This window comes from Talpa occidentalis, unplaced genomic scaffold, assembly GCF_014898055.3.
Source record: "Talpa occidentalis isolate TD23 unplaced genomic scaffold, MPIMG_talOcc4v2.1 talOcc4.9, whole genome shotgun sequence".
Taxonomy (NCBI): Eukaryota; Metazoa; Chordata; class Mammalia; order Eulipotyphla; family Talpidae; genus Talpa; species Talpa occidentalis.
Genome location: NW_023605305.1, coordinates 94,845,621 through 94,867,386, shown reverse-complemented (window position 1 = coordinate 94,867,386; position 21,766 = coordinate 94,845,621). Strand labels below are relative to the sequence as shown.

Here is a 21,766-nt window from a genome sequence, read left to right as displayed (position 1 = left end):
AGAGCTAGTGGTACCAGCTTCTGTCTTCAGGCCTATGAGCTCATTTGAGATAATACATCCCAGACATTAGTGCAGCAGTGCTGATGATTTTATTATTTAAAGACATTTATTTTATATATTTACACATACATGAAATGGGGTGTAGGCCAGATGTGCGAGGGTGCGGGGGCAGGGGTGAGAGGACTCACCAGAGTCAGAGTGGGGAGCAGAACAGGCAGATCTACTGAAATACACTGCTGAGGGGAGCAGCAAGCGAGGCAGGAGAGAAGTCTGCTGCGCCATGTGGGTCAGCTCCCTGGCCAGGAATTGAACTCAAGCCAAAATGGCTGGCAATAGCTTGATAGTACTGAGACTTTAACTCCTGTGCCACCATGGAGGGCCTTAACTGTACATTTTTTGACAAAATGAAAACACATGTGTAAATCACACCTCTATCACAATACTGAATATTTTTATCACCAATATCACCCAGAAAGTTCTCTCATGTCAGTCCTGACTAAAGCAACCAGTAATGATTTTTTTAGTTTTGCCTTTTCTAGAATTTCAAATAAATAGAACCATGCAGTATGCGCTCGTGTTATTTACTTATTTTCAAATAGGTAATACACTCACATAGTTTGAAATAAATAGGTACAAAGGGCATGCAGTCAAAAGTTTTCTTCTCACGCCTCCCTTCTCCCCACCATAATTCAATCTTTCTCCCTTGAAGCAACCAATGTGATTACTTTTATTGGGCCCATCCTGAAGCTATCATTAATCCAGGGGTTATGTAAGGTGCTTTGAGAACTAAGTTTTAAAGGTTACCCAAAGATTCTTGTGACAGCCCAGCTAAAACAATATAAAATCCATTTTAAGACTCTGATTCCAAATGTCAAATGTGACATTTTGCCTTTCTATGACTTAGGTAACCTTTAAGACACAAGTAGTTTAAGTTCTAACATTCTGTGATTCTCATTTGTTGATTAAATAAATATGTATTGAACAGATGTGGAAAACAGCTATGAACCAAAGAAAACCAAGCTTCTGATTTTATGGATATAATTGTCCAGTGGGAGAAACAAAATTCATAAAAAATACCACACAATTTCAGTTTCAGTGCAATGTGATAGGCAGGGACGAAGAAGCGAGGGGTCAGAAGCTGCTTGTAATGTAACAGAGTGGTCCCCAGGAAAGGGGGAGGTTCCCTGCCCCACCCAAGGGAGGGTGGAGCTGAGCAGGAAGAGGAGAAGCTGCAGAAGAGACTGAGGAAGGAAGCAGGATGGAGCCAGGAGACCTGGAGGAGGCACATGGAGCCTAGAGACACGTGAAGAAACTGCGCTTGTCTTTTGGTCGTGGACTGGGTGACACAGATGTGGGTGAGACCCATGGGGAGGTGACAATGGCAGCTTTTATCTTGATGTTGATTTTGCTCTTTTCCTTCCAGGCTTTTCTGGTTGTTTCTGACCCTTTTTTGTGGGTCCCCACTGGAAGATGCTTTAGACTTGTGGCAGGCCTTGGGGCCTTGCTCTGGGCCAATCCCATTTGGATGAACTTTTACCCACGAGGGGACGGGTAACTTTGGGTGCTTCATTTAGAAACTAGACTCTTTGCCTTACCTGTATTGTTTCCTAGTTTTATTAAAGTTCCTTCCCATTAAAGTCTCATATGTTTTGTGTTGTTGCGGCGGATGGCAGAACCCATTTAGAATAGGCAGGTTTGCGGGGTTTGGGCTGCCCCTCTCCCTGTCCTATAACAGTAAGAGCTAGATGCTAGAGATGAGGTCAGAATGATGAGGTTTGGAAAAACCTTCCAGGTACAGAGAAAGCATAAGCAAATGATCAGTGCAAGGAGGACTGGAAGAGGTCAATATGACTGGAACAGAAATAGCAAGATGGAATGTGATCGGAGCAGTAAGAAGAGGTGGAGAGGTGGGTAAAGTATCTGACTGAAATGCGGAGGCTCAAGAGAGTCCAAAACCCAAGCACCAAGGGTCATAAGGCTATGCCTATACCTATTATATAGCCTGTGCAATAGGTATAGCCTGACAAAGGACAGTGCCCAATAGAAGACAGGTCACTGCCTATGGGTTCTCACCTGTGGGCATAATTGCAAGATGCCTCGGGCTCAAGGAAAAGCAACAATGAGGTTTATTTTACAAATAGAGGAAACAAAGCTTGCTGAAGCCCAGGCATTGCCCTTTAACTAGCTATAGCACCTTATTGTATAGATACAGCTATAGCCCAATAACCAGTGGCTGTTTAGACCCTATTTCAGTCTTCAGCTATTTAGCTCTGTTTCATGACCATGCAGGACTTGGTTAGTTAAGGGGTTTTGTCTAAGAGAATGGGAAGCTATTGAAGTGGTTTTTACTGGGAGGAGGCAGGGTTTCCTGGCCTTTTGTGTGGTGAGGAGAGGGGCTATATAGCATATAGGTAAACCAATTAAAAGACAAATTAGTAGTAACTCCCTTCCCAAAGGTGGTTTGGAATAGGCTAATGATGGAGGAATATAAGAAGAGAGATTCAGGGAAATTTGGGAAGATAAAAACAATAGGATTTGCTTGTAGATGAATGTAGGAGGGAAAGATATATTATCAAAGATGTCTCTTCGACTTCTTATACAAGAGGGATTCACTAGCAGTGAAATTCATTGAAAGTGACTTAAAAATGGCTTGACTTGAACTTACGCAACTTTGTCTCATTAAAAATTTCAAAGTTTAAAAGGTTTCAGCTGGGTGAAGCAGCAGGTTTCTACTTCCTATTTTTGGGGGTATTTCCTCATCTTGTTAGTATTTTTAAAAATGTTTTTCCTTTCCTGCAATGATTATTACAGTGGAACCCCTTTTGGAGATTATAAATTTCAATTAGAAAATAACCAAGGCTATCTAATTTCTAGGCAAATCATTCTCAAGTTTTTTGTGCTGGTAATTACTATCATTTACCCCGCTTTTCAATGGATACCGAGGGTAATTTATATTGCCCTTATTATTTTTCCTGGGATTAGAACGGAATTAGAAGGTTGTTTCTGTCCCAGACGAAGTATTTTCTTTCTAAGAATTCCTTCGTTGATATTGGACGGCCGCCCGGCTGGTCCTCATGTATCTGTGCCCTGTTCTTCCTCCTGCCGGACAGCACAAGCGGCTGGTAGAGTGCTTCGCAATTCAAGTACCCTTCACACATTGATTATTGTTTTTGAGAGTGACCCAGGCGACCTCTGGGAGTTCCGGCGGCCTCCCGAAGCCTGCGCGTCCAGGCGGCGGCGGGGGGCCGGGGAGACCGGCGCGTGGGCCCCGCGACGCCCGCGACGCCCGCAGCCGCGCGCCCAGGCCCAGGCCCGCCTCGGGCTCGGGAGGGGCGCGCCTCGCGCTGCTCGGCCCTGCAAGGGGCGGGTCAAGCGGCTTAAAAGGGAGGCGGGGTGTGTGTGTGTGTGTGGGGGGGGGGGGGGGGATGGTGAGGAGAAGGGGTGTGGGGAGCGGGGTTTCCCCGCCCCCGTCCTCCGCGGCCCAATCCAGGCCTTCCTCCTGCCCTCGGCCGCCCGCCCGCCCGCCCGGCCCTAACCTGCTCGAGCCCATTATGCGGTAGAGGCGGCCCCGGGCTCTTTAAGGCTTTGCCGCGCCTGCGCCCTGGGCTTCCCTGACGCGGCCGGGCCGGACCCCGGAGGACCCGCGGGCGGACCGGCGAGGGGCCGGGCGGTGGCTGAGGCGCCGCGGCCTCGGAGGGGCTCGCGGGGTCCGAGGCGCCCTGAGTTCCCGAGTCCGCGCGGCGCTCGGCCTAGGCGGGGCGCGCGGCCGGCGGGACCCGGAGCGGGGCCGAGGCGCGGGGACGCGGCGGCCGGCCGCGGCTGGATGGGAAGTTCATGTTGACGCCGGAGTCCACCCAACGTTTCCACGGTGAGGGGCGGCGCGCCAGGCCGCGGGCTCGGCCTCCGGCGGGCGCACTGCGGGGCCGCGGCGCGGCGAGGGGGGGCGTCCGCCAAACTTGCGGGCGCGCGGGCGGGCGCGCCCGGCCTCGCCGGGGCCTGTTTCCTGTGGCCGCGGCGGCCCAGGACCCTCGGCTTGCGGCGCTGGGGAGGAAACTCGCCGCCGGGTTTTCCTGGGGAGCTCCGGGGAGCCTGGTGCGCCCCTGTAGAGCCTTCACCCCAGCCCTCCAGGCCACAAGTTCGTGCCTCTGTGTCACCCGATGCGGAGAGAAACCGCTCGCACCCCTGCCGGGCCAGGTTGGCGTGTGGACCTGACCGCGGGGACTCCGTGCAAAACCGTGTCTCTAGGCAGGTGACGGGCGAGCCGGGTGACGGGCGAGCCAGGTGAGCGTGGTGACTCCCGAGGATGCTCTTGGGAGCGGTGCAGCCTTCACTGAATCACCTTATGACTAGCGGGGCAAGCCTCAGATTAACCACAGAATTTCCGGTATGTTGGATTGTGGTGTTGATGTTTGCTTTAAGGGTTGCTGTGATTTCTTTATATCTCTTTTTAGCGTCTTAGATCAACTCAGTTGGCATGCTTTCACCGAAGAGTGAACCAAAACTTTACGAGTGGTTCCTGCGCTTTCCTACTATCTATTGCAGCTAGAGGTGATTTCCAAAAGCAGCAGCCTTTTCTTGTCAAGATATCTTTTCTTTGGGTTACAGTGTTGAGTAGTAAACTTTCTTTGCTGGAAAAAAAGGAAAAAAAAAAAAGAAATATAATGCTACCGAAGAGCAAGAAAAAATATCTGTTGGAGATTTTGTTTTGAGATGAAAGGTTATTCGTTTTTTTTTTTTTTTTTAAAGGCATGTATTATTTATTTATTTGTTTGTTTATACATTCACTGGGTACAGTCGGAAGCGCGGGAGGGTGAGAGAATTCACCAGAGCCAAAGCGGGAAGCAGAACAGGCAGAAGGACAGAAGTACACTGCTGAGGGGAGCAGCGGGCAGCAGGAGAGGTCTGCGCGCCATGTGGGACCCTCCTCCGGTGGCCGGAGAGCAGCCGGGGATCGAACCAGCGCCGCAGAGGCCGCGGGCAGCTTCGCAACCCAGCGCTCAACCGCTGCGCCACCGGGGAGGCCCTATTCGTTTGTTTTTTAAAATTAGTAAGCTTTCTTCAGTTTATTAGAAGCTCTGTTTCTATTCGAACATGCTAGCCTTAAGAGCTCAGAACTTTGTGTCAAAGAAGTTGTGGACAGCTTATTGAAGTATAATGTACAGAAACGGTGCACAACACTAAGTGTGTAGGTTAAGGATTTTTACCATGTATTCCACCACAAATCAAGAAATAAAACATTATTGAGTTGGGGTTTATACCTGAGAGTGGAGTTGTTGGTTTGTGAGGTATGTGAATGACGAAACTTTAATATTAGATACTGTTGACGCTTTTCCCGCCATGTTTGTACCAGTTAGCGTCGAATGATATTCCAGTTACCCCATATTCCTGTTGATGCTTATCTGTTTTTTAAAATCGCTGCTATTCTGGTAGAGGTGTAGTAATGTATCATTGTGGTTTTATTTTACATTTTCCTGATGATTGTGGTTGGGTGTCTTTTATTGGCCATTTATATGTACTCTTTCATGAATTGCCTGTCAAGTCTAATTTTTTAAAAATGGATTTGTAATTCTTTTTTTATAATTAAACAATTTTTTTAAAGATTTATTTATTTATGCATACAAGAGCTGGGGTACAGGCCAGAGGTGTGGGGGGTGAGAGGATTCCCCAGAGACAGAATGGGGAGCAGAACAGGCAGACTGACTGAAACACACTGCTGGGGGGAGCAGCGGGCGAGACAGGAGAGGTCTGCTGCGCCATGTGGGTAGCTCCCTGGCCGGCTGGGGATCGAACTCATGCTGCCGAGGCTGTGGACAGCTTCATAGTGCGGTGCTTAACCCCTTGCGCCACCAGGGAAGCCCTGAATTTGTAATTCTTCATTCTGAAAGTGATTCCTTTGAGTCATAAAACTTACTTTACTCTATAGCTCGCCTTTTCACTCAATGTGTGTGTTTGTTTTTTTAAAAAGACATTTATTTATGCATACCAGGACTGGGGTGTAAGCCAGAGGTGCAGGGGAGGGGGTGAGACAGAATGGGGAGCAGAACAGGTGGATTTACTGAAATACACTGCTGAGGGGAGCAGCAGGCAAGACAGAAGTCTGCTGAGCCATGTGGGTGAGCTCACTGGCTGGCCAGGATCATACTCATGCTGTAGTGGCCTGATAGCACTGTGTCTTTCACCAGGCCCTCACTCAATGTGCTTTTGATAATGGAACTTCTTAATTTTAATGATACACACTTTATACTTCCTTTACGATTAATGCTTTCTATTTAAGAAATCTCACCTTAGCTTAAGAATATGAAGATGTTCCCCGTGTTACCTTACAGAAAATTTTTTTTTTTTGCATTTAAGATGTACAATTCACTGTAAATTCCAAGTGGATTATGGGTCAAGATTCTGTTTTTATTATATGAATATCTGTTTGTATCAATAAATTCCAGCACTATTTATTGGCATTGCTGTCTTCGTCCTTTTGTACTGTGTGGCACTTTTTCATAAATCAGGTAACTATAGAAATGTATATCTGTTTCTGGACAGTAGTCTGTTTCATTGGTCTGTTTTGTTATACTTGCACCAACATATTCATTTATGTAACTTTATAGTAAGTCTTGACACATGGTAGTATAAGGCTTCCAACTTTGCTCTCTAAGATTATCTGGACTTCTTGGCTTTTAGTATTTCCATGTGAACTTCAGAATCTGTTTGTCAAATAGTATACATTTTGAAAATCGGAATTAAATCTATATCCGACTTACCAGCATGATAGATTTCCATTTACTTAGGCCTTTTAACATTTTTCTCAGTTTTGTAGTTTTCTCTGTGGAAGTCTTGCACATCTCTTGTTATACTTAGATGTTTGTTTTTTTTTTGATTTTACTGTAAATGATGTTTTAAAATATTTGTGGTCAGTATCTGGTAAAACAGCAGGTTTTTTTTGAGGGGGTAGTGGGTACTCTGGGATTATTTAAGAATAAATTCCAGACATCATTTATCAATAAATTCTAAGTCTTTTTTTTTTGTTGTTGTTAAAGATTTATTTTTATACAAGAACTGGGGTACAGGCCAGATGTGCGGGAGGGTGAGAGGATTCACCGGAGACCGAGTGGGTAACAGAACAGCCAGACTGACCGAAACACACTGATGAGGGGAACAGCGGGCGAGACAGGAGAGGTCTGCCGCGCCATGTGGGTGTCTCTGTGGCTGGCTGGAATGGAACCCGTGCTGTAGAGGCTGCGGACAGCTTCACAGCGCTTGCTCAACTGCCTGCGCCACCAGGGAGGCCAAATTCTAAGTCTTCTAATCTTCATTCAGCACCTAATCTAAGTGACATATTGAATGTTCTAGTTTTCCAACTAAATTTTAGATTTTTTGGTTTGTTTTTTGTGCAGTATCTGCAGTATGTAGGACCAGTTGAAGATTTATGGGGTGTTAAGTATATGTCTAGTCACTGTGTTTGACACTGGGAATTAAAAGCTAACTAAGATGCTGCCCTGGTCCTTAAGGAGCTTCAAGTCTAGGAGGTGGTAGTAGAAATTCAAGAAAAGACCTTTATCCTCACATAAGAAGTGCTTTTGCGGGCCTCCCCTGGTGGCGCAGTGGTTGAGCACTGGCTTGCGAGGCTGCCCTACAGCCTCTGCAGCGCCAGTTCGATCCCTGGCCACCAGCAAGGGCCCCACCAAAAAAAAAAAAAAAAGTGCTTTTGCAAAAATTGCCTTGGAGCATACAAAAGGGTTTTTTAAATCAAACTGGGGGTGTTTGTGTGTCTGTGTTTGTTCTCAGTGTTTTGAGAGCTTGGGCAAAGCAAGTGGATTGTAGGTGGGGGCTGCTGTTCACCATACACACTTCTGCTTAATCCCTGGGTTTTTTATATTGAGCCTCCCTCCTCTCTTCTCTCTGGAGTCTCTCCAGCTTATTGTTTATGGAGAATAAATTTATGAGAGGATGTGAATGGTGGAGAAGGGAAACTGGAGGGTCTATATATGAACTTTATAAAAACTTTATATAGACTAAATCACTAACCTGCTCCTCAATCCCATACGCCCCCCCCCCCAACCCTTTGTGTACTTGGAGACTGTGAGGCAGATCAACTTCTTAACCATATTCCTTCTGCAGATTTTGGCTTTGGCTTTCTCTCCTCTACTCAGTTACTTATTCCTTCTCTTTTCATGTTTCATGGATTCCTTATCTTCCCTTATCTGTTTGAGAATGTTAAAGATAAAGGTTTCTTTTCCTTGCATAGTTTCCTCAAGTTACTGTTTCTGTTTGGTTTAGTCTCAATAGTAGAAACCCTCCCAGAGGGTGTCTGGTAATCCTTGGTTGTTTGCTCATGATTGAGAGTGGGTGACTGACTTTCCTGAACATGTAGGTGGGGCAAATTGACTGACAGTTTTACTGTATAATCTGAGTCCGAAACAGTGGTTTTTAACTTTGGCAGACCATTAGAATTGGGGAACTTGAAAAGCACAGACACTTGCTACTGCTAGACCAGATACATCTGAACCTCTGTGGGTAGGACTCAAGTAGCAATATTTTTAAAACATTGGGTGTAATTGTGTACAGTAAAATATGCAAGATAATAAGTGATTTTTGCCATGTAACTAACATGTAACTAACATGAAGACTTAGAAAATTCCTTCAGACCTCTTTCTTCTGTATTTCCTACTCTGACCAGAGGCAGTCATCATACTGATTTCTTTTTTTTTAAAGATGTATTTATTTATGCATACAAGAACTTGAATATAGACCAGAGGTGCAGGGGCTGAGAGAGCTCACCAGAGAGAGAGTGGGGAACAGAACAGGCAGAGTGACTGAAATACACTGCTGAGGGGAGCAGCAGGTGAGACAGCAGAGGTCTGCTGCGCCTTGTGGGTTGTTCCCTGGCCGACCAGGGAGTCTGCAGGCTGCAGATAGCTTCACAGTGTTGTGCTTAACCCCTTACCATCACCAGGGAGGCCCACCATTCTGATTTCTATCTTCACAGATTAGCATGGGTATTTTGTAACGTTGTCCAGGTAATTCCATGTGTGATCAAAATTGAAACCATGGATTTAGGTGGATCCTTTGGGGCTGTTTCTAGTGTCTGTCTTTTCTCTGGGTCAGGTTAGATTTCCCAGAGTATCTTCTATTTTCTGCTTGGAAGGCACACAGTTCTGGTTGTCAGTGGTTTGGGGACTCAGGAAAAGAGGGCTGGGTAATGAACTGTACACTTAGTATATAATATAGAGTCACATAATTTTCCTCTTTTTAAAGAGAAACTAAAGACATCTTCTACCTTCTTGAGAATAAATGACCAATCTGCTGCTGCCCTCAGGGCGGGCCACTCAGCAGCCTGGAGGAAGATGGGGTTGAGGGTTAAATAGCTTTTACCTGATCCTTTCCTATTTTGGCCTGTCCTTCCCCACTTTTGTTCTGGCAATTCCCAAGCCTTTGTAGGATTCTGTAGCATGCAAACTACGTTCGTTGTCAGTAGTGCTGGTTTATAACTCGGCTGTCTGAGTAAATGACCACTCATCTCTCTTCTCTCCAGATTAAATGATTTTGTTGCTGTTGACTCCTTCCCTTCCACCTGTATTTATGGTTTATGTCCTAAAACCATAAACAGAACAAAACAAAAACAATAGCAACAATTTCTTTATCTTTGTTTCGTAGAGTTTTGGAAAGAGGTAAAATTAGATAGATGTGTTCAATTTGAGGTTTTTTTTTTTTTTTTAACATTTTAAAGGACAGGTTTATTAGGAAAAGGAGAAAGAAAAAGAGAGGCACCTGCATAGTTGCAGGTGGGCAGGAGAGTTGCTGCTGCTGCTGCTGCTTTGCAAAAGGAAAAAAGATTTGCACAATTTGCTGTGTTAACCTGAATGTCCATCCGCTTTTCAAAAATGTATTATCATTGTCTTTACCTGTATCTCCTCCTTGTGGGTTATAGCTTTTAAATTTCTTTACTGTGTCAGTAAAATAGAATGTCAGGAGGGAAAGTATCCAAATATTGGCTCAAGCTATCATTCTCTAGAAGTCCCAAGTTACTTTTGAGAAGTAATCATTGTCCCAGAATTTTATAATCTCAGGATTGGAAATTATTTGTTTATTTATTTATTTATTTATTTTTATTTATTTATTTTTGTATAGAAGACCTGGGTTATAGGCCAGAGGTGCAGGGGTGAGAGAATTCACCATAGACAGAGTTGGGAGCAGAACAGGTGGATTTACTGAAATACACTGCTGAGGGGAGCAGCGGGTAAGACAAGAGGTCTGCTGTGCCATATGTGGGTTAGCTCTCCAGCTGGATTGAACTCAGGTCATAGTGGTGATAACTCTGAGACTTAACCATTAGGCCACCAAGGAGGCCCCTGGAAATTATTTTAAAGATCAGCTAGTCTAGTAGCTATTTGATAACTTTCTGTAGTGGGGACCTCATTGTAAAGAGGAGAGGTATGACTGGAGACATGGATTGGGCTGTGGGTCTTTGCAAGGGATCTGGATACCCATATTTGCATTAAACCTTTAATATTGGGTGAATAAATAATACATCTTGCATATTTGTAACATAAAAAAGTCCTTAAAAAGTCCTCAGTGGTTTTTGCATTCCAATCATTCTTTGTTTCAAAGATTTATTTATTTATGCATACAAGAGCTGGGGTACAGGCCAGAAGTGTTGGGGGTGAGAGGATTCACCAGAGTGGGAACGGAACAGGCAGATCTACAGAAGTACACTGCTGAGGGGAAGAGTGGGAGAGTCAGGAGAAGTCTGCTTTGCCATGTGGGTTGCTCCCTGGCTGGCTGGGGATTGAACTCGTGCCGCAGAGACTGGGGACAGCTTGATAGGTTGTGTCTTAACCCCTTGCGCCACCAGGGAGGCCCAAGTCATTAATTCTTAAATCCAGCCGTGGTTATGAGGGTAGATAATCCTCAGAAGTTTTTATTTTGGAAAAAAAAAAATTATACCAGAAAAAGCTGGCAATTATTGTTAAAGTTGTAGAGCTCTTAGTTTACAGATAACGTAAATTAATTAAACCACCTAGTAAGCCCTATATGTCAAGCTCCTCCAATAGCTTTGCTATTTTTTATTTTCTTCAAAACATTTACCAAATCAGTAGGTTTTCAAATGCTCTTTGAGACAGAACTTCACCATGAAATGAAAATATTATTCTCAATATAATTTGTTTTTTCTTAGGGCAAATTGACACAATTTAAAATATTCACCTTTAAATTATGTCTGTCTTTTTATGTGTTAAAATGTTCTTTTTCATATGAAGTTTCTCATGTTAGATCCCTCTCCTCCCCTGTATTGTCCTTATTTGGCAAAATAAAAAGCCATCAGGTCTACGTTGCTCTTCCAATTAATTTTTTTTTTTTAAAGATTTATTTTTATTTATTTATTTATACAAGCACTGGGTACAGTCAGAAGCGCGGGAGGGTGAGAGAATTCACCAGAGCCAGAGCCGGGAGCAGAGCAGGCAGAAGGACGGAAGTACACTGCTGAGGGGAGCAGTGGGCAGCAGGAGAGGTCTGCGCGCCATGCGGGACCCTCCTCCGGTGGCCAGGGAGCAGCCGGGGATCGAACCGGCGCTGCAGAGGCAGCGGGCAGCTTCGCAACCCGGCGCTCAACCGCTGCGCCACTGGGGAGGCCCTCTTCCAATTAATTTTTGATAAGTTTTATAAAATATGAAAGTCTGCTTATCGCTGCACACAATTTTCACTGGCTTTTTTGTTCCCCCACAAATTATTTTTATCTTTATGTTTGCATGTAAAATTTAAGATGTCAGTCAAAGATAACATTGTTGGTTATTACTCCCCATCTTGGTGGCATGATAGTTTTTCCTCACTGGTAATATTTGTAGGTTAATTAATTTGTGTTTTGTGGAGAGAAGCTGTTGACTGTGACCTCTATGTTTGCTCAGAAAGGGACATCTCACTTCTCATTCCAAGTTGTTTGGTGTATTTGTGTCTGTCTGTTGCTATTTGTAACTGTGTCTGTACTTCCAGAGAGATTTCACTGGCTGTATTGTTTGCAGTTGACTCTTTAAATGACCGAAAACAATGTGTTCATAGTGTTCGGTAATTGTTCTTTGTACTGATCCAACCCGCTCAGTTGTATTCTGAAGTGTAACCTAAAGCTGGTTAAATTGACTGTTTTCTGGGTCTTCATTGTTGATTTTGCTATTCAGTGCCTTGTGAGTTCATGATGAGGACTCTCTCCTTCAAAGACCTGCTGAATCCTTTGTTCTTGGAAGGGACCTTGATGAGAGATAGGAACAGAACTGGCTTTATTGTAGATTATTGCTTCTATTATTCTTATGAAAGTGTAAATACTCATATAAAAGTGAAAATGGAGGTTTTGTCTTTCCTCCAATTGGTGGTCAAATGAACTGTCTTCTTTGACTTGGTATAGATCTGTTGCTATGTCAGAAATGAATCCAGCTTTCTCAAAAATGAGTAAGCTTGTTAGAATAATGTTAACAGATAACTGGAAAGAGTATGGCCTTAATGAATAATTGTGTAATGTGCTATTTGAATGAGAAATAAAAAGACAGAAAACTTAATATATCCAGATATACCAGATGTCAGGATAGTTTAGAAAAGAGTGCCAGAATTTGATGGTAAGAAGTAAATTTAGGGAATAAGTCATGAAATTTGTCATGCCTTTGATATTTATTTGATAATAAATGTTATGACTAAGCACAAATTTACAGACTCTCCTTGGCCTCCTTTCTGAAAATATGAGAATCTTTTTTTCTTACTGTCAGAGGAACAAGGTTGTCAAGCATGACGGTTCATTTACATTTAACATATAGGATCAGAGAAATGAGTTACTAGATTATCTAGAAATTTAATGACATTATAAACATTATCAGCAAGTCATTAAGAACCAGCAAAGATAACACATCTTTAGCATCTCTCTCCTTTTTTTTTTTTAAAGATTTATTTATTTATAGAAGAACCGGGGTACAGGCCAGATTTGCGGGAGGGTGAGAGGATTCACCAGAGCCAGAGCAGGGAACAGAACAGGCAGACTGACAAAATACACTACTGAGGGGAGCAGCGGGCGTGATGGAGAGGTCTGCTGCGCCATGTGGGACCCTTGCTGGCCAGCCGGGATCGAACCTGCGCTGCAGAGGCTGCGGGCAGCTTCACAGCACTGCACTCAACCGCCTGCACCACCAGGGGAGGACCCATATTTAGCGTCTCTTATGTGTCAAACATAATAATAGGTATTGGGGAGATAATGGTGACCTTATTCTATATAGACAAAATCCTTGTTCTCACACATTTAAAAACCATAGGAGGACATAATTGATGTTTTCTTGTCTCTGAGTTAGGTGATAGTTTTTTTTTTTTAATTTTTTATGGAGATAACAGTTTACAACACTGTATACGATTCAGAGGTATAAGTTCACACTTCCTCAGATGTACATTACCACACCCCACCCACCAACCGCCAAAGCACAGGTGATCCTCCATAATAGTCCATTGGGTCCCCTCTCTACTTTGTTCCCCACCTTCTCCCTCCCCTTTGGAACCTCAGCTCTACAGTCAGATTTCTGGGGTTTGTTTGGATTTACTTTTGTTTGCTTCTTTGTTTTGTTTCTCTAGATTCCACATACGAGTAAAATCCTCTAGTATTTCTCTTTCTCCTTCTGACTTATTTTGCTTAGCCTAACCCCTTCTAGCTTCATCCATGTTGTCCACAATGGCATGAGTTCTTTTTTATTTTAATACCTGAATGGTATTCCATTGTGTATATATCCCACACCTTTTTTTAAAATTTTTTTTAAAAGATTTATTTTTATTTAGTTATGCATGCAAGAGCTGGGGTGCAGGCCAGAGGTGTGGGGGTTGGTGTGAGAGGATTCACCAGAGAGACAGAGTGAGGAGCAGAACAGTAGGATTGACTGAAATACCCTGCTGAGGGGAGCAGTGGGTGAGACAGGAGAGGTCTGCTGTGCCAAGTGGGTTAGCTCCCAGGCCAGGGATCGACTGGCTGCAGATAGCTTCATTGTGCTGAGACTTAACCCCTTGCGCCACCAGGGAGGCCCATATATCTCACATCTTTTTTTTTTTTTTTTTTTATAGAGGCATGCTTTATTTATTTGTTTGCTGGTTTGTTTGTTTGTTTTTGTTTATACATGCACTGGGTACAGTCAGAAGCGCGGGAGGGTGAGAGAATTCACCAGAGCCAGAGCGGGGAGCAGAGCAGGCAGAAGGACCAAAGTACACTGCTGAGGGGAGCAGCGGGCGGCAGGAGAGGTCTGTGCGCCATGTGGGACCCTCCTCCGGTGGCCGGGGAGCAGCCGGGGATCGAACCGGTGCCACAGAAGCCGCGGGCAGCTTCTCAACCCAGCGCTCAACAGCTGCGCCACCGGGGAGGCCCTCTCACATCTTCTTAATCTACTCATCTGTCATTGGACACTAAGCTTGTTTCCATAACATGGCTATTGTAATACTGCAGTGAACGCTGGAGGGCTTATATCCTTTTGAATTAGTGTTTTTGCATTCTTTGGGTAGATACCTAAGAATGGGATTGCTGGATCATATGGTAGAGCTATTTTCAGAAACCCCCATAGTGTTTTCCGCAGAGGCTGGACCCATCTTCATTTCCATCAACAGTGTAGGGAGGGTTCCTTTTCTCCACATCCTCACCAACACTTGTTTTGGTCTTTTTGATGTGGACCATTTTCAGGTATAAGTTGGTTTCCAATTGTGGTTTTGATTTGCATTTCCCTGATAATAAGTGATGATGAACATTTCTTCCCCATGTTCCTGTTGACCATCTTTATGTCTTTGGTGAAGTGTCTATATAGCTCTTCAGGCCATTCTTTTTTTCTTGAGTTCTTTGTACATCGTGGATATTATTCCCTTGTCAGATGTATGACGTACAAATATATCCTCCCACTCAGTGGAGTTTCTTTTTGCTATTAATGATAGTGATAATAAAGTCCCCAAAGATATCCCTGAGCCCTATGTCATGGAGTGTTTTACCTATGTTTTCTTCAGTGTATTACATGGTTTCAGTTCCTACATCCAAGTCTTTAATCCATTTTGTGTTAATTTTTGTATATGGTATGGGGATAGTCGTCTGGTGTCATTCTTTTCCCAGTAACATTTGTTGAAGAGACTTTCCTTTCTCCATTGTGAAGTCCCCATGTATCTTGTTAGTAGAGCCTGGTGTTTTTTTTTAACCCTGCTGAAATACTAAGGACCTTTTAAAAATTATTTGATTGGTGTTTATTTGTTCTAGGATTTCCTCATATTTCATATGTATCCTATCTAGTTTTGATTAACATACTTTTCCCCCTTATAATTCCATCACTTTTCCCTTCCCAGTATCAATGTAATTAAATTAATTAAAATGGGTAGCATTAAAAGAGATTTTTTAGGTTTTTGCCATGATCTGTGCAATATTTGCCTACTTGGAAAATTATGTTGAAGATTTCTAACCACCATTTTAGGATTTTTCAAAACAGTGATAATTTATTTTTATTTTACATTGGGTATGGAATGACTGTTTTTTTCATTTTTCTAAATTTTTATTATTTTTACAATGTATATATATTACTTGAGTAATAAGAAAAGAATAAAGGAATTTTTATTTCTAGAATTATAAAGAAGTAAAATATAAATCAAGGAGAAAAGATCTATTTCTGAATCAATGCAATGCCACATCTCTGTTTTATACCCTCTGTTAGCAAAATGGTATTGGAGATTAAACAATGGAAAAGTGTAAGATTCAATTGTTGTGTTGGATTATTGATGACATTTCTTCATTGAGTTGCTTGAAAACTCAAGCTGGAGAAAAGCACAAACACATACGAATGGAAGGTTTTATGTACAAGTTAGTATGTACAATATTTCTGTATCATTGAGAGTATTTATGGATGTGTGAATAATTTGAGTGTGTGAACAGAAAGAGACATGTTTAATTGTGAAAAAGAAAAGGGAAAATAGAGGGAGGAAAGATGTATGTTGAGAAGAGTGCTTTTAAAAATAGACAAAGAATGCACATAAATCTAGAAAATGTTACTCTCACTATAAATTAATATGACATAGCTGGGCCCTAAGTTAAAATAGTTTGACTTAACAATTTTTATTATTTTTTTAATTTTATGTATTTTTTACATCAGTTTTCATTTTTGCACAATGTATGCATTTTCTTTTCTTTTTTTTTTTTAATAGAGGCATGCTTTATTTATTTGTTTGCTGGTTTGTTTGTTTGTTTTGTTTATACATGCACTGGGTACAGTCAGAAGCACGGGAGGGTGAGAGAATTCACCAGAGCCAGAGTGGGGAGCAGAGCAGGCAGAAGGACCGAAGTACACTGCTGAGGGGAGCAGCGGGCGGCAGGAGAGGTCTGCGCGCCATGTGGGACCCTCCTCCGGTGGCCGGGGAGCAGCCGGGGATCGAACCGGCGCCGCAGAGGCCGCGGGCAGCTTCGCAACCCAGCACTCAACAGCTGCGCCACCCGGGAGGCCCAATGTATGCATTTTCATTTTAGTTATAGTCCCATACAATTTCCACCCCCCTTGTTTTTTTTTTTTTTTTTTAAAGATTTATTTATTCATGCATACAAGAACCAGGGTATAGGACAGATGCAGGGTATAGGACACTGCTGAAGAGAGTAACGGGCAAGACAGGAGAGGACTGCCATGCCATGTGGGACTGTCACTGGCTGGCTGGCTGGCCGGGATCAAACCCGTGCCCTAGAGGCTGCGGACAGCTTCACAGCACTGTGCTCGACCACCACCTGCGCCACCAGGGGAGCCCCCCACTTGTTTGATCCTATTTCCCATCCTTCCCCATAGTGTGTCTCTGGTTTATAGTTGCTTGTTGATTTTGATTTTTACTTTATTATAAAGTATTTATTTATTATTATTTATTATAAAGTATTTATTTTTACTATATTAGGTTTTTTTCCTGGTCCCTTATTTAGGTTTTCTAAATTCCTGCTATGAGTCAGACCATCTGGTATTTTTCTTTTGTCTTTCTGACTTATTAGGCTGAGCATGATCCCTTCCAACTCCATCCATGTTGCTGCAAATTGCATGAATTATCTTTTTTGATTGCTGAGTAATATTCCTTTGTGTATATGTACCACATCTTCTTGATCCAGTCATCTAATTTTTGGGTATTTAGTTATTGTAAAGAGTGCTGCTGTAAACATAGGGGTGCAGGTGCTCTTTTGAATTAATGTTTCTGTGTCCTTTGGGTAAATACCTAGGAGTGGAATTGCTGGATCATATGGATTCTTCAGTAGGTCAAGATATCTCCACACAGCTCTCCATAGTGGTTGGACCAGTTTGCACTCCCACCAACAGTGCAGGAGAGTTCCTTTTTCTCCACAACCTTGCCAGCATTTGTTGTAGCTAGTTTGCTAGTTTTTTTAATATGTGCCATTCTCACTGGTGTAAGATGGTATTGTAACAGGGTGGTCCCCAGGAAAGGGGGAGGTTCCCTGCCCCACCCAAGGGAGGGTGGAGCTGAGCAGGAAGAGGAGAAGCTGCAGAAGAGACTAAGGAAGGAAGGAGGATGGAGCAAGGAGACCTGGAGGAGGCACATGGAGCCTAGAGACACGTGAAGAAACTGCGCTTGTCTTTTGGTCATGGACTAGGTGACACAGATGTGGGTGAGACCCGTGGGGAGGTGACAATGGCAGCTTTTATCTTGATATTGATTTTGCTCTTTTCCTTCCGGGCTTGTCTGGTTGTTTGTGACCCTTTTCTGTGGGTCCCCACTGGAAGATGTTTTAGACTTGTGGTAGACTTTGGGGCCTTGTTCTGGGCCGATCCCATATGGATGAACTTTTACCCACGAGGGGATGGGTAACTTTGGGTGCTTCATTTAGAAACTAGACTCTTTGCCTTACCTGTATTGTTTCCTAGTTTAATTAAAGTTCCTTCCCATTAAAGTCTCCTATGTTTTGTGTTGATGCGGCGGATGGCAGAACCCATGTAGAATAGGCAGGTTTGCAGGGTTTGGGCTGCCCCTCTCCCTGTCCTATAACAGTATCTCATTGTAGTTTTGGTTTGCGATTCCCTGATTACAAGTGATGTTGAGCATTTTTTCATATGCCTGTTGACCATTTGCATTTCCTCTTTGGAGAAGTTTCTTTTTAGCTCTTCTGCCCATTTTTTGACTGGGTTATTTTCTTTGTTTTTGTTGAGTCTCATCAGCTCTTTGTAGATTTTTGTGATCAGTCCTTCATCATTAGTGTTGTGTGCAAAAATTTTCTCCCAGTCGGTGGGGTGTCTCTTTGTTTTGGTTACTGTCTCTTGCTGTACAGAAGCTCTTTAATTTGATGTAGTCCCAGCTGTTTATCTTTGCCTTCGCTATCACTGCTTTGGGTGATGTGTCTTTAAAGATGTTACTGAGGTATGTGTCATGTAGTATTTCACCTATATTTCCTTCTATATATTTTATGGTTTCAGGTCTTATGTCTAGTTCTTTAATCCTTTTTGAGTTGTTTTTTGTGCATGGTGTGAGGTAGTAGTCAAGCTTCATGGAATGACAGTGTTTAACACACACTTGTGACACGTTGATATGTTGCTATATTGTGTATATGAAGTAAAAACTTTCTGTAGTATATTACATATTTTAAGGATTAGTTTTTAATTTGTGCTTTTTTTTCCCCCAGACTAAATTGACACCTAAGTACAAACCAGGTATTTTTTTTCTTTTTTCTTTTTTTTTTTTTTTTAAAAGATTTATTTATTTATTTATACAAGCACTGGGTACAGTCAAAAGCGCGGGAGGGTGAGAGAATTCACCAGAGCCAGAGCAGGGAGCAGAACAGGCAGAGTGACGAAATACACTGCTGAGGGGAGCAGCGGGCGCTGCAGGGGAGGTCTGCACGCCATGTAGGGCCCTCCCCCGGTGGCCGGGGATCGAACTGGCGCTGCAGAGGCTGTGGGCAGCTTTGCAACCCAGCGCTCAACCGCTGCGCCACCAGGGAGGCCCTTTTTTTTTCTTTTTTAAAGATTTATTTATTTATGCCTGCAAGAACTAGGGTACAGGCCAGAGGTGTTGGGGGTAAGAGGATTCACCAGAGAGAATGGGAAGCAGAACAGGTTGATTTATTGAAATACACTGCTGAGGGGAGCAGTAGGGAGATGTCTGCTGTGCCATGTGGGTTGCTCCCTGGCAGGCTGGGGATCGTGCGACAGTGGCTACCAATAGCTTGGTAGATAGCTTGGCAGCGCTGTCTTTAACCCCTGCACCATAAAGGAGGACCACAAACCAGGTAGTTTTGTACTCTTGCTGCTGCCAGGAAAAAATTGTGTATGTGGATATGCCTTAAGAAAAAAAGTTTGTCTTACTATCACACAATAATTCCACCCCTCTTTAACTAAGGGAGTGAAGATATATGTCTATAAAGAGAATCATACTCAAGAATTGATAGCATAAATACTCAAGTATTTTAGTCATAATAACCAAATGGGAGAATGGGTAAATGATTGTGTTTTAGTTATATGATGTGTTACTACATACCAATAAAATAACTACTGATATGAGTAACAGCATGGGTGAATTTAAAACATATTGAACAAGAGAAGCCAGACAGGAAAGAATACACACTGTATTATTCTATTCATGTGAAGGTCAAGAACAAGAAAACTTCATCTGTTAGAAAAGGTATCAGGACTTACAGGGATTTACTAAAGTAACCATGAGGAACTGTTAGGGGGAGGTGTGTGAAATTCGTACAGGTGTACATATTTATCATAACTCATTGAGTTGTACAACTCTTACGTATTTCAAAGATTTAAAACTTACTTCACTTAGCATTTTTTCCCTAAGTTTTAAAAAGTCTCATAATTCAAGACAAATTAAACACTAAATTACCTTTTTAAGAAAACCATCACTGAAAACTACAGACCAGTGTCTCTGAACATAGATGTAAAAATCCTCAAACAAAATCTTAGCAAAACAAATTCAGCAATCCATCACAATCAAGTGGGATTTAGTCCAGGGATACAAGAATGATTCAACATGTGAAAATCTATGGGAGTGATTAACCACTCTCCACCACCCCCACCCCCCATCCCCCCAAAAAAAAATGGAAAGGAAAGGGGGCCTCCCTGGTAGCCTAGTATTAAAATTAAGTCTCAGTGCTATCACTGCTGTGGCCAGAGTTCAGTCCCTGAATTTGTTCCCTGAGTTCCATCCCTGCCCAGGGAGCTAACCCACATATGGTGCAGCAGATTTCTCCTGTCTCACCCATTGCTCCCCTTTGCAGTGTATTTCAGTAAATCCACCTATTCTGCTCCCCACTCTATCTCTGGTAAATCCTCTCACTGCCCCCACACCTCTGGCCTATACCCCAGTTCTTTTTCTATGCCCCCCAAAAAAGGAAAGGAAAGGTAAAAATCAGATGGTCACATCAATAGATGCATTGATAAGATTGAGAAAGCATTGAGAATGCATTGAGAAAGCATTTGATAAGATTCAGCATTCATTTATGATAAGAACGTCCAAAAATGGAGATAGAAAGAACATACCTCAACAAACTAAAGGCCACATATGACAGACTCACAACTAAACATCATACATGCAATAGTGAGAAACTTTTCTCACTATTCTTAGACACTTTTCTTCTAAGATCAGGTACAAGAATGTCCCCTTTCACTACTGCTATTCAACATAGTATTAGAAGTCCTAGCTAGAGCAGTTAGACGAGAGAAAGATATGAAAGGAATCTAAATTGGAAAAGAAGTGAAACTATCATTATTGGCAGGTGATGTCATTGTATACCTAGAAAGCCCTAAAGATTCCACTAAAATATTATTAGAAACAATAAATCAGTAAGTGGCAGCCTTACAAAATTGATAAACAGGGCCTCCCTGGTGGCACAAGGGGTTAAGCACCGCACTGTGAAGCAATCCGCAGCCTCTGCGGCATGAGTTCAATCCCCCCGGCCAGAAAGCTACTCAGATGGCGCAGCAGACCTCTCCTGTCTCACCCGCTGCTCCCCTCAGCAGTGTGTTTCAGTCAGTCTGCCTGTTCTGTTCCCCACTCTGTCTCTGGTGAATCCTCTCACTCCCCGCATCTCTGGTCTGTACCCCAGCTCTTGTGTACATAAATAAATTAAATCTTTAAAAAAACCCAAAATTGATAAACAGAAATCAGTTGCCTTCTTATATACAAACAGTGAACTAGAAGAGAAAGATACTGGATGGTTTCACTTATCTGTCATATATAAATAACCAAAAAACATACACAGGCAAAATACAACAGGAATAAACCTTGAACTTGGTGAAAGAATTTAAAGGTAATCAGAGGGAAATGGGGAGGGAGGGGGAATAATGGGACAGGTGGTTTGGTGGAGGGTGAGTAGAAAAATGTAACCACAAAATTAAAATAAAATTTTTAAAAATCAGCAATTCTTTTTTTTTTTTTTAAATATTTTTTTTTTTATAGAGGCATGTTTATTTCTTTATTTGTTTGTTTGTTCTGTTTACACATGCACTGGGTACAGTCAGAAGCGTGGGAGGGTGAGAGGATTCACCAGAGCCAGAGTGGGGAGCAGAGCAGGCAGAAGGACCGAAGTACACTGCTGAGGGGAGCAGCGGGCGGCAGGAGAGGTCTGCGCGCCATGTGGGACCCTCCTCAGGTGGCCGGGGAGCAGCCGGGGATAGAACCGGCGCCGCAGAGGCCGCGGGCAGCTTCGCAACCCAGCGCTCAACCGCTGCGCCACCGGGGAGGCCCTAAAAATCACCAATTCTTAAAATGAAATTATTTGCAACATGGAACTTCACTTGATTTCCAGCAAAATTTAACA

At 43.0% G+C, this 21,766-nt stretch overlaps 1 protein-coding gene across 2 annotated transcripts in view; it reads left to right on the top strand.

Moving 5' to 3' along the window:
• The first annotated feature begins 4,110 nt into the window (after positions 1-4,110).
• The window catches only part of EVI5 (ecotropic viral integration site 5), a 169,179-nt gene continuing 151,523 nt past the window's right edge, over positions 4,111-21,766 (top strand). Inside the window, exon 1 of one of the 2 annotated variants that reach the window (XM_037500545.2) lies at positions 4,111-4,384. In XM_037500545.2, the coding sequence (XP_037356442.1) occupies positions 4,304-4,384 (81 nt within the window). In that variant the 5' untranslated portion in view covers positions 4,111-4,303. The remainder of the gene's footprint in view (positions 4,385-21,766) is intronic. The other variant, XM_054691519.1, reaches the window with a different exon arrangement.